The sequence below is a fragment of the Scyliorhinus torazame genome, chromosome 2, assembly GCF_047496885.1.
Source record: "Scyliorhinus torazame isolate Kashiwa2021f chromosome 2, sScyTor2.1, whole genome shotgun sequence".
Lineage (NCBI taxonomy): Eukaryota > Metazoa > Chordata > Chondrichthyes > Carcharhiniformes > Scyliorhinidae > Scyliorhinus > Scyliorhinus torazame.
This window is the reverse complement of record NC_092708.1, coordinates 1,871,299-1,884,277: the sequence shown is the minus strand read 5'-3', so window position 1 is coordinate 1,884,277 and position 12,979 is coordinate 1,871,299. Positions and strand designations below refer to the sequence as shown.

The 12,979-nt window shown below is 51.6% G+C and overlaps 1 protein-coding gene across 1 annotated transcript in view; it reads right to left on the bottom strand.

Moving 5' to 3' along the window:
* LOC140385820 (chondroitin sulfate glucuronyltransferase-like) overlaps positions 1 to 11,112 on the bottom strand; it is a 35,190-nt gene extending 24,078 nt beyond the window's left edge. The window contains exon 1 of the mRNA XM_072468381.1: positions 10,390 to 11,112. Within this exon, the coding sequence (XP_072324482.1) occupies positions 10,390 to 10,658 (269 nt within the window). The 5' untranslated portion in view covers positions 10,659 to 11,112. The remainder of the gene's footprint in view (positions 1 to 10,389) is intronic.
* Between the last annotated feature and the right edge of the window lie 1,867 nt (positions 11,113 to 12,979).

Here is a 12,979-nt window from a genome sequence, read left to right as displayed (position 1 = left end):
GCCAGGGTTCCTGCTCCTGATCACTGTCCAGTGATCCCTGTGTGAGAGAGGGGAAATCAGCGAGGGTTCCTGCTCCTGATCACTGTCCAGTGATACCTGGGTTAGAGACAGAAAGGGGAAATCAGCCAGGGTTCCTGCTCCTGATCACTGTACAGTGATCCCTGGGTTAGAGAGAGGGGAAATCAGTCAGGGTTCCTGTTCCTGATCACTATCCAGTGATCCCTGGGTTAGAGAGAGAGAGAGGGGAAATCAGCCAGGGTTCCTGCTCCTGATCACTGTCCAGTGATCCCTGGGTTAGAGAGAGAGGGTAAATCAGCCAGTGTTCCTGCTCCTGATCACTGTCCAGTGATCCCTGGGTTAGAGAGAGAGAGGAAATCAGCCATGGGTCCTGCTCCTGATCACTGTCCAGTGATCCCTGGGTTGGAGAGAGAGGAGAAATCAGTCAGGGTTCCTGCTCCTGATCACTGTCCAGTGATCCCTGGGTTAGAGAGAGAGAGAGAGAGAGGGGAACTCAGCCAATGTTCCTGCTCCTGATCACTGTCCAGTGATCCCTGGGTTAGGGAGAGAGGGGAAATCAGCCAGGGTTCCTGCTCACTGTCCAGTGACCGCTGGGTTTGAGAGAGAGAGGGGAACTCAGCCAGTGTTCGTGCTCCTGATCACTGTCCAGTGATTCCTGGGTTAGAGAGAGAGGGGAAATCAGCCAGGGTTCCTGCTCCTGATCAATGTCCATGATCCCTGGGTTAGAGAGAGAGAGGGGGGAAATCAGCCAGGTTTCCTGCTCCTGATCACTGTCCAGTGATCCTTGGGTTGGAGAGAGAGGGGAAATCAGCCAGGATTCCGGCGCCTGATCACTGTCCAGTGATCCCTGGGTTAGAGAGAGAGAGGAAATCAGCCAGGGTTCCTGCTCCTGATCACTGTCCAGTGATCCCTGGGTTAGAGAGAGAGAGGGGAAATCAGCCAGGGTTCCTGCTCCTGATCACTGTCCAGTGATCCCTGGGTTAGAGAGAGAGAGAGAGAGAGGGGAAATCAGCCAGGATTCCTGCGCCTGATCACTGTCCAGTGATCCCTGGGTTAGAGAGAGGGGAAATCAGCCAGGGTTCCTGCTCCTGATCACTGTCCAGTGACCCCTGGGTTAGAGAGTGAGAGGTGAAATCAGCCAGGGTTCCCGCTCCCGATCACTGTCCAGTGATCCCTGGGTTAGCGAGAGAGAGAGGGAAAATCAGCCAGGGTTCCTGCTCCTGATCACTGTCCAGTGATCCCTCGGTTAGAGAGAGAAGGGAAATCAGCCAGGGTTCCTGCTCCTGATCACTGTCCAGTGGCCCCTGGGTTAGAGACAGAGAGGGGAAATCAGCCAGGGTTCCTGCTCCTGATCACTGTCCAGTGATCCCTGGGTTACAGAGAGAGAGAGAGGAAATCAGCCAGGATTCCTGCTCCTGATCACTGTCCAGTGAACCCTGGGTTAGAGAGAGAGGGGAAATCAGCCAGGGTTCCTGCTCCTGATCACTGTCCAATGACCCCTGGGTTAGAGAGAGAGAGAGGAAATCAGCCAGGATTCCTGCCCCTGATCACTGTCCAGTGACCCCTGGGTTAGCGAGAGAGGGGGAACATCAGCCAGGATTCCTGCTCCTGATCACTGTCCAGTGATCCCTGGGTTAGAGAGAGAAGGGAGATCAGCCAGGGTTCCTGATCCTGATCACTGTCCCGTGATCCCTGGGATAGAGAGAGAGGGGAAATCAGCCAGGGTTCCTGCTCCTGATCACTGTCCAGTGATCCTGGGTTAGAGAGAGAGAGGAAATCAGCCAGGATTCCTGCTCCTGATCACTGTCCAGTGATCCCTGGTTTAGAGAGAGAGAGTGGAAATCAGCCAGGGTTCCTGCTCCTGATCACTGCCCAGTGATCCCTGGGTTAGAGAGAGGGGAAATCAGCCAGGGTTCCTGCTCCTGATCACTGCTCAGTGATCCCTGTGTTAAAGAAAGAGGGGAAATCAGCCGGGGTTCCTGCTCCTGATCACTGTCCAGTGATCCCTGGGTTAGAGAGAGAGAGGGGAAATCAGCCAGGGTTCCTGCTCCTGATCACTGTCCAGTGATCCCTGTGTGAGAGAGGGGAAATCAGCCAGGGTTCCTTCTCCTGATCACTGTCCAGTGTTCCCTGGGTTAGAGAGAGAGGTGAAATCAGCCAGGGTTCCTGCTCTAGTGATCCCTGGTTTAGAGAGAGAGAGGGGAAATCAGCCAGGGTTTCTGCTCCTGATCACGGTCCAGTGTTCCCTGGGTTAGAGAGAGAGGTGAAATCAGCCAGGGTTCCTGCTCCCGATCACTGTCCAGTGATCCCTGGGTTAGCGAGAGAGAGAGGGGAAATCAGCCAGTGTTCCTGCTCCTGATCACTGTCCAGTGATCCCTGGGTTAGAGAGAGAGGGGAAATCAGCCAGGGTTCCTGCTCTTGATCACTGTCCAGTGATCCCTGTGTTAGAGAGAGAGGGGAAATCAGCCAGGGTTCCTGCTCCTGATCACTGTCCAGTGATCCCTGGGTTAGAGAGAGAGAGGAAATCAGCCAGGGTTCCTGCTCCTGATCACTGTCCAGTAATCCCTGGGTTAGAGAGAGGGGAAATCAGCCAGGGGTCCTGCTCCTGATCACTGTCCAGTGACCCCTGGGTTAGAGAGAGAGGGGGGAATTCAGCCAGGATTCCTGCTCCTGATCACTGTCCAGTGACCCCTGGGTTAGAGAGAGAGAGGGGAAATCAGCCAGGGTTCCTGCTCCTGATCACTGTCCAGTGATCCCCGTGTTAAAGAAAGAGGGGAAATCAGCCGGGGTTCCTGCTCCTGATCACTGTCCAGTGATCCCTGTGTGAGAGAGGGAAAATCAGCCAGGGTTCCTGCTCCTGATCACTGCCCAGTGATCCCTGGGTTAGAGAGAGGGGAAATCAGCCAGGGTTCCTGCTCCTGATCACTGCCCAGTGATCCCTGGGTTAGAGAGAGGGGAAATCAGCCAGGGTTCCTGCTCCGGATCACTGTCCAGTGATCCCTGGGTTAGAGAGAGAGGGGAAATCAGCCAGGGTTCCTGCTCCTGATCACTGTCCAGTGATCCCTGGGTTAGAAAGAGAGGGGAAATCAGCCAGGGTTCCTGCTCCTGATCACTGTCCAGTGATCCCTGGGCTAGAGAGAGGGGAAATCAGCTAGGGTTCCTGCTCCTGATCACTGTCCAGTGATCCCTGGGTTAGAGAGAGAGAGAGAGGAAATCAGCCGGATTCCTGCTCCTGATCACTGTCCAGTGATCCCTGGGTTAGAGACAGAAAGGGGAAATCAGCCAGGGTTCCTGCTCCTGATCACTGTACAGTGATCCCTGGGTTAGAGAGAGGGGAAATCAGTCAGAGTTCCTGTTCCTGATCACTGTCCAGTGATCCCTGGGTTAGAGAGAGAGAGAGGGGAAATCAGCCAGGGTTCCTGCTCCTGATCACTGTCCAGTGATCCCTGGGTTAGAGAGAGAGGGGAACTCAGCCAGTGTTCCTGCACACTGCCCAGTGATCCCTGGGTTAGAGAGAGGGGAAATCAGCTCGGGTTCCTGCTCCTGATCACTGTCCAGTGATACCTGGGTTAGAGAGAGAGAGAGGAAATCAGCCAGGATTCCTGCTCATGATCACTGTCCAGTGATCCCTCGGTTAGAGACAGAGAGGGGAAATCAGCCAGGGTTCCTGCTCCTGATCACTGTCCAGTGATCCCTGGGTTAGAGAGAGAGGGGAAATCAGCCAGTGTTCCTGCTCCTGATCACTGTCCAGTGATCCCTGGGTTAGAGAGAGAGAGCAAATCAGCCATGGGTCCTGCTCCTGATCACTGTCCAGTGATCCCTGGGTTAGAGAGAGGGGAAATCAGCTAGGGCTCCTGCTCCTGATCACTATCCAGTGATCCCTGGGTTGGAGAGAGAGGAGAAATCAGTCAGGGTTCCTGCTCCTGATCACTGTCCAGTGATCCCTGGGTTAGAGAGAGAGGGGAAATCAGCCAGTGTTCCTGCTCCTGATCACTGTCCAGTGATCCCTGGGTTAGGGAGAGAGGGGAAATCAGCCAGGGTTCCTGCTCACTGTCCAGTGACCGCTGGGTTAGAGAGAGAGAGGGGAACTCAGCCAGTGTTCGTGCTCCTGATCACTGTCCAGTGATTCCTGGGTTAGAGAGAGAGGGGAAATCAGCCAGGGTTCCTGCTCCTGATCACTGTCCATGATCCCTGGGTTAGAGAGAGAGAGGGGGGAAATCAGCCAGGTTTCCTGCTCCTGATCACTGTCCAGTGATCCCTGGGTTGGAGAGAGAGGGGAAATCAGCCAGGATTCCGGCGCCTGATCACTGTCCAGTGATCCCTGGGTTAGAGAGAGAGAGGAAATCAGCCAGGGTTCCTGCTCCTGATCACTGTCCAGTGACCCCTGGGTTAGAGAGAGAGAGGGGAAATCAGCCAGGGTTCCTGCTCTAGTGATCCCTGGGTTAGAGAGAGAGAGGGGAAATCAGCCAGGATTCCTGCGCCTGATCACTGTCCAGTGATCCCTGGGTTAGAGAGAGGGGAAATCAGCCAGGGTTCCTGCTCCTGATCACTGTCCAGTGACCCCTGGGTTAGAGAGTGAGAGGTGAAATCAGCCAGGGTTCCCGCTCCCGATCACTGTCCAGTGATCCCTGGGTTAGCGAGAGAGAGAGGGGAAATCAGCCAGGGTTCCTGCTCCTGATCACTGTCCAGTGATCCCTCGGTTAGAGAGAGAAGGGAAATCAGCCAGGGTTCCTGCTCCTGATCACTGTCTAGTGGCCCCTGGGTTAGAGAGAGAGAGAGAGGAAATCAGCCAGGATTCCTATTCCTGATCACTGTCCAGTGAACCCTGGGTTAGAGAGAGAGGGGAAATCAGCCAGGATTCCTGCTCCTGATCACTGTCCAGTGACCCCTGGGTTAGCGAGAGAGGGGGAACATCAGCCAGGATTCCTGCTCCTGATCACTGTCCAGTGATCCCTGGGTTAGAGAGAGAAGGGAAATCAGCCAGGGTTCCTGATCCTGATCACTGTCCCGTGATCCCTGGGATAGAGAGAGAGGGGAAATCAGCCAGGGTTCCTGCTCCTGATCACTGTCCAGTGATCCTGGTTTAGAGAGAGAGAGGAAATCAGCCAGGATTCCTGCTCCTGATCACTGTCCAGTGATCCCTGGTTTAGAGAGAGAGAGGGGAAATCAGCCAGGATTCCTGCTCCTGATCACTGTCCAGTGATCCCTGGTTTAGAGAGAGAGAGAGTGGGGAAATCAGCCAGGGTTCCTGCTCCTGATCACTGCCCAGTGATCCCTGGGTTAGAGAGAGGGGAAATCAGCCAGGGTTCCTGCTCCTGATCACTGCCCAGTGATCCCTGTGTTAAAGAAAGAGGGGAAATCAGCCGGGGTTCCTGCTCCTGATCACTGTCCAGTGATCCCTGGGTTAGAGAGAGAGAGGGGAAATCAGCCAGGGTTCCTGCTCCTGATCACTGTCCAGTGATCCCTGTGTGAGAGAGGGGAAATCAGCCAGGGTTCCTTCTCCTGATCACGGTCCAGTGTTCCCTGGGTTAGAGAGAGAGGTGAAATCAGCCAGGGTTCCTGCTCTAGTGATCCCTGGGTTAGAGAGAGAGAGGGGAAATCAGCCAGGGTTTCTGCTCCTGATCACGGTCCAGTGTTCCCTGGGTTAGAGAGAGAGGTGAAATCAGCCAGGGTTCCTGCTCCCGATCACTGTCCAGTGATCCCTGGGTTAGCGAGAGAGAGAGAGGGGAAATCAGCCAGGGTTCCTGCTCCTGATCACTGTCCAGTGATCCCTGGGTTAGAGAGAGAGGGGAAATCAGCCAGGTTTCCTGCTCCTGATCACTGTCCAGTGATCCCTGGGTTAGAGAGAGAGGGGAAATCAGCCAGGGTTCCTGCTCTTGATCACTGTCCAGTGATCCCTGGGTTAGAGAGAGAGAGGAAATCAGCCAGGGTTCCTGCTCCTGATCACTGTCCAGTAATCCCTGGGTTAGAGAGAGGGGAAATCAGCCAGGGGTCCTGCTCCTGATCACTGTCCAGTGACCCCTGGGTTAGAGAGAGAGGGGGGAAATCAGACAGGATTCCTGCTCCTGATCACTGTCCAGTGACCCCTGGGTTCGAGAGAGAGAGGTGAAATCAGCCAGGGTTCCTGCTCCTGATCACTGTCCAGTGATCCCTGTGTGAGAGAGGGGAAATCAGCGAGGGTTCCTGCTCCTGATCACTGCCCAGTGATCCCTGGGTTAGAGAGAGGGGAAATCAGCCAGGGTTCCTGCTCCTGATCACTGCCCAGTGATCCCTGGGCTAGAGAGAGGGGAAATCAGCCAGGGTTCCTGCTCCTGATCACTGTCCAGTGATCCCTGGGTTAGAGAGAGAGGGGAAATCAGCCAAGGTTCCGGCTCCTGATCACTGTCCAGTGATCCCTGGGTTAGAGAGAGAGAGGGAAATCAGCCAGGATTCCTGCTCCTGATCACTGTCCAGGAACCAGCTGGGTGTCAATTGAGGTGAAGATTCCCCCCTGGTTGAGAGACTCCAGATTTGAAGACTCACATTCACAAGTGAAGGTGCAGACTGGAGAAGTGGATGAGTTCCTGGAGATTCCCAGAAATGTCTTTGGGATATTGTGTGTGTGAGAGAGCAATGTTTTCAGATGCAGTGAAGAGAATCAAGGAAGGAAGTGAGGAGTAGTTCTGGTCACCTTGTCTTGCACAGTTACACATTCCTATGTACACCCTTATCCCCAATCCCTTCCCACGTCTCATTTGGAATTCATGTCCCCCTCTCTCTATCTCATTACAAGTCTAATTTCCATTAACTGATTATAGATATTGGGTGGATTGTAGTTTTAGGGTAAGGGAGAATGATAGTATAGAGGTCAGGAGCACAGATTTGACGTCGCAGGAGGGGGCCAGTGTTCAGGTAGGTGGTTTGAAGTGTGTCTACTTCAATGCCAGGAGTATACGAAATAAGGTAGGGGAACTGGCAGCATGGGTTGGTACCTGGGACTTCGATGTTGTGGCCATTTCGGAGACATGGATAGAGCAGGGACAGGAATGGATGTTGCAGGTTCCGGGATTTAGGTGTTTTAGTAAGCTCAGAGAAGGAGGCAAAAGAGGGGGAGGTGTGGCGCTGCTAGTCAAGAGCAGTATTACGGTGGCGGAGAGGATGCTAGATGGGGACTCATCTTCCGAGGTAGTATGGGCTGAGGTTAGAAACATGAAAGGAGAGGTCACCCTGTTGGGAGTCTTCTATAGGCCTCCAAATAGTTCTAGGGATGCAGAGGAAAGGATGGCGAGGATGATCCTGGATAAGAGCGAAAGTAACAGGGTAGTTATTATGGGAGACTTTAACTTTCCAAATATTGACTGGAAAAGATATAGTTCGAGTACATTAGATGGGTCGTTTTTTGTACAGTGTGTGCAGGAGGGTTTCCTGACACAATATGTTGACAGGCCAACAAGAGGCGGGGCCACGTTGGATTTGGTTTTGGGTAATGAACCAGGCCAGGTGTTGGATTTGGAGGTAGGAGAGCACTTTGGGGACAGTGACCACAATTCGGTGACGTTTACGTTAATGATGGAAAGGGATAAGTATACACCGCAGGGCAAGAGTTATAGCTGGGGGAAGGGCAATTATGATGCCATTAGACGTGACTTGGGGGGGGATAAGGTGGAGAAGTAGGCTGCAAGTGTTGGGCACACTGGATAAGTGGAGCTTGTTCAAGGATCAGCTACTGCGTGTTCTTAATAAGTATGTACCGGTCAGGCAGGGAGGAAGGCGTCGAGCGAGGGAACCGTGGTTTACCAAAGAAGTGGAATCTCTTGTTAAGAGGAAGAAGGAGGCCTATGCGAAGATGAGGTGTGAAGTTTCAGTTGGAGCGATGGATAGTTACAAGGTAGCGAGGAAGGATCTAAAGAGAGAGCTAAGACGAGCAAGGAGGGGACATGAGAAGTATTTGGCAGGTAGGATCAAGGAAAACCCAAAAGCTTTCTATAGGTATGTCAGGAATAAGCGAATGACTAGGGAAAGAGTAGGACCAGTCAAGGACAAAGATGGGAAATTGTGTGTGGAGTCTGAAGAGATAGGCGAGATACTAAATAAATATTTTTCGTCAGTATTCACTCAGGAAAAAGATAATGTTGTGGAGGAGAATGCTGAGCTCCAGGTAAATAGATTAGATGGCATTGAGGTACGTAGGGAAGAGGTGTTGGCAATTCTGGACAGGCTGAAAATAGATAAGTCCCCGGGACCTGATGGGATTGATCCTAGGATTCTCTGGGAGGCCAGGGAAGAGATTGCTGGACCATTGGCTTTGATTTTTATGTCATCATTGGCTACAGGAATAGTGCCAGAGGACTGGAGGATAGCAAATGTGGTCCCTTTGTTCAAAAAGGGGAGCAGAGACAACCCCGGCAACTATAGACCGGTGAGCCTCACGTCTGTAGTGGGTAAAGTCTTGGAGGGGATTATAAGAGACAAGATTTATAATCATCTAGATAGGAATAATATGATCAGGGATAGTCAGCATGGCTTTGTGAAGGGTAGGTCATGCCTCACAAACCTTATCGAGTTCTTTGAGAAGGTGACTGAACAGGTAGACGAGGGTAGAGCAGTTGATGTGGTGTATATGGATTTCAGCAAAGCGTTTGATAAGGTTCCCCACGGTAGGCTATTGCAGAAAATACGGAGGCTGGGGATTGAGGGTGATTTAGAGATGTGGATCAGAAATTGGCTAGCTGAAAGAAGACAGAGGGTGGTGGTTGATGGGAAATGTTCAGAATGGAGTTCAGTTACAAGTGGAGTACCACAAGGATCTGTTCTGGGGCCGTTGCTGTTTGTCATTTTTATCAATGACCTAGAGGAAGGCGCAGAAGGGTGGGTGAGTAAATTTGCAGACAATACTAAAGTCGGTGGTGTTGTCGATAGTGTGGAAGGATGTAGCAGGTTACAGAGGGATATCGATAAGCTGCAGAGCTGGGCTGAGAGGTGGCAAATGGAGTTTAATGTAGAGAAGTGTGAGGTGATTCACTTTGGAAGGAATAACAGGAATGCGGAATATTTGGCTAATGGTAAAGTTCTTGGAAGTGTGGATGAGCAGAGGGATCTAGGTGTCCATGTACATAGATCCCTGAAAGTTGCCACCCAGGTTGATAGGGTTGTGAAGAAGGCCTATGGAGTGTTGGCCTTTATTGGTAGAGGGATTGAGTTCCGGAGTCAGGAGGTCATGTTGCAGCTGTACAGAACTCTGGTACGGCCGCATTTGGAGTATTGCATACAGTTCTGGTCACCGCATTATTGGAAGGACGTGGAGGCTTTGGAGCGGGTGCAGAGGAGATTTACCAGGATGTTGCCTGGTATGGAGGGAAAAGCTTATGAGGAAAGGCTGATGGACTTGAGGTTGTTTTCGTTGGAGAGAAGAAGGTTAAGAGGAGACTTAATAGAGGCATACAAAATGATCAGGGAGTTAGATAGGGTGGACAGTGAGAGCCTTCTCCCGCGGATGGAAATGGCTGGCACGAGGGGACATAGCTTTAAACTGAGGGGTAATAGATATAGGACAGAGGTCAGAGGTAGGTTCTTTACGCAAAGAGTAGTGAGGCCGTGGAATGCCCTACCTGCTACAGTAGTGAACTCGCCAACATTGCGGGCATTTAAAAGTTTATTGGATAAACATATGGATGATAATGGCATAGTGTAGGTTAGATGGCTTTTGTTTCGGTGCAACATCGTGGGCCGAAGGGCCTGTACTGCGCTGTATCGTTCTATGTTCTATCAAAGCATTCCCTGTTCCTAGGATACTGAGTCCCAGTCCCCATTCATCGGCGATCCATTCACATCCTCAGCTCCTGATCCCCAATTTCCCTGTTCCAATCTCACTCACAGTCCCTGTCCCTCTAACTCCCACTCCTCTGATTTCCAATTCCCATTCCCTGATCCCAGTTCCAATCGTAACCCGTCAACACCTTGCCCCCCCAAATCCCATTCCCACTGCCTACTCCTGATCCCATTCACACTGCCCATTCCTGATCACATTCCCACTGCCCATTCCTGATCACATTCCCACTGCCCATTCCTCATCACATTCCCACTCCCCATTCCGGATCCCATTCACACTGCCATTCCTGATCACATTCCCTCTCCCCATTCCTGATCACATTCCCTCTCCCCATTCCTGATCCTATTCACAGTGCCATTCCTGATCACATTCCCTCTCCCCATTCCTCATCACATTCCCACTCCCCATTCCTGATCCTATTCACAGTGCCATTCCTGATCACATTCCCTCTCCCCATTCCTGATCCCATTCCCTCTCCCCATTCCTGATCTCAGTCCCACTCCCCATTTCTGCTCTAATTCCCACTCCCCATTCCTGAGCCCATTCCCACCCCCCTCGCTTACCTGACAGTTTTCTTGCCCGGGTGTTTCCCACTTGCCGCTTTGTACGGGACGATCCTGGGCTGGAAGAGCAGTTTGTGTTGGGGCTGCGCCCCGGGAGCAGCGGCCAGGGAGCTGGGTCTCCTGCCCGGGATCCCGGCTCCTTCCCGGGGCCGGGGGCACGATTCCTCCACCCAGCCGCTGCTCAGCAAACTCAGCGTGAAGCCCAGAGAGACTCCGATCACCACCGGACCCACCGGCCGCACCAGGGCCAGGAGCATGGAGAGCCGCATCCCGCCGGGAAGAGCGGGCACCGGGAAGAGCGGGGCTTAGCCGGGAATACCAGGGAACCGGGGATAGTGGGATACCGGGAATACCAGGGAACCGGGGATAGTGGGATACCGGGAATACCAGGGGTGTCGGGAATCACCGGAATGTCAGCTTCCCGGGAATCCCGGGACGCGATCCCTCTGATCAGCCGCCAGGCTCTTTGTTCCAAAGTAACCGCCCCGGGGGGAGACTGGCCGCCCCGGGGGGAGACTGCTGCCTCGGGGTCTCTGGCCCGGTCCCTGAAACTCTCTCGGGGTCTCTGTCCGGACCTCGCTCTCTTTTCCTGACTTGCTCACTCTCTCCGTTTTGAAACTTTCTTCTTTTTAACTCGTGTCACTTCCTCGCTCCTCCTCCTGGACGTCACTTCTGGCACCCTGCCCAGAAAGAAAGAGATCGAGATCCCAGAGAGAGAGAGAGCGAGATCCCAGAGAGAGAGATAGTCCCTCCATACCAGGCAACATTCTGGTAAATCTCCTCTGCACCCTTTCCAATGCTTCCACATCCTTCCTATAATGCAGCCGCACCAGAGTTTTGTACAGCTGCAACATGACCTCATGGCTCAGAAACTCAATCCCTCTACCAATAAAAGCTAACACACCGTACGCCTTCTTAACAACCCTCTCAACCTGAGTGGCAACTTTCAGGGATCTATGTACATGGACACCGAGATCTCTCTGCTCATCCACACTGCCAAGAATTTACCATTAGCCCAGTACTCTGTCTTCCTGTTATTCCTTCCAAAATGAATCACCTCACTCTTTTCTGCATTAAACTCCATTTGCCACCTCTCAGTCCAGCTCTGCAGCTTATCTATGTCCCTCTGTAACTTGTAACATCCTTCCACACTGTCCACAACTCCACCGACTTTAGTGTCACCTGCAAATTTACTCACCCATCCTTCTACACCCTCCTCCAGGTCATTTATAAAAATGACAAACAGCAGTGGCCCTTTTGTGAGGGCCACGAAGATTCCAACACGAGTTTTAAGGATACAAAGTAGTAACATTTATTTACAATAACACACATTATATATATATATATATATATATATTATATATATATATATAACAGCAGCAGCAACTTCCCTTGCTGCACACTCCTGCTGGTTCCTAAACTGGCCAGCTTTATTTATACTAGGAGTTTACTAATGGTTTCTCCGCCCCCCTCATTGGGGAAGCTCATACTACCACAGGATTGTGGGATTGTCATTAGTCCCCAGCCAATGGTAAGTAGGCAGGTTATAACAGGCCCCAAAACAGATCCTTGTGGTACACCACTAGTAACTGGACTCCAGTCTGAACATTTCCCATCAACCACCACCCTTTGTCTTCTTCCAGCTAGCCAATGTCTGATCCAAACTGCTAAATCACCCTGAATCCATTGCCTCCGTATATTCTGCAGGAGCCTACCGTGGGGAACCTTATCAAATGCTTTACTGAAATCCACATCAACTGCTTTACCCTCATCCACCTGTTTGGTCACCTTCTCAAAGAACTCAATAAGGTTTGTGAGGCACGACCTACCCTTCACGAAACCGTGTTGACTATCTCTAATCAAATTATTCCTTTCCAGATGATTATACATCCTATCTCTTATAAACCTTTCCAAGATTGTGCCGTCAACAGAAGTAAGGCTCACTGGTCTATAGTTACCGGGTTATCTCTACTCCCCTTCTTGAACAAGGGGGCAACATTTGCTATCCTCCAGTCATCTGGCACTATTCCTGTAGACAAATATGACTTAAAGATCAATGCCAAAGGCTCAGCAATCTCCTCCATAGCTTCCCAGAGAATCCGAGGATAAATCCCATCCGGCCCAGGGGACTTATCTATTTTGACACTTTCCAGAATTGCTAACACCTCCTCCTTCTGAACCTCAAGCCCTTCTAGTCTAGTAGCCTGTATCTCAGTATTCTCCTCGACAACATTGTCTTTTTCCTGTGTGAATACTGACGAAAAATATTCATTTAGCACCTCTCCTATCTCCTCGGACTCCAAGCACAACTTCCCACTACTTTCCTTGACTGGTCCTACTCTTACCTTAGTCATTCTTTTATTCCTGACATATCTATAGAAAGCTTTAGGGTTATCCTTGATCCTACCTGCCAAAGACTTCTCATGTCCCCGCCTGGCTCTTCTTAGCTCTCTCTTTAGGTCCTTCCTAGCTAACTTGTAACTCTCGAGCGCCCTAACTGAACCTTCATGTCTCATCATTACATAAGCCTCCTTCTTCCTCTTGACAAGTGTTTCGACTGCTTTAGTAAACCTCGGTTCCCTTGCTCGAC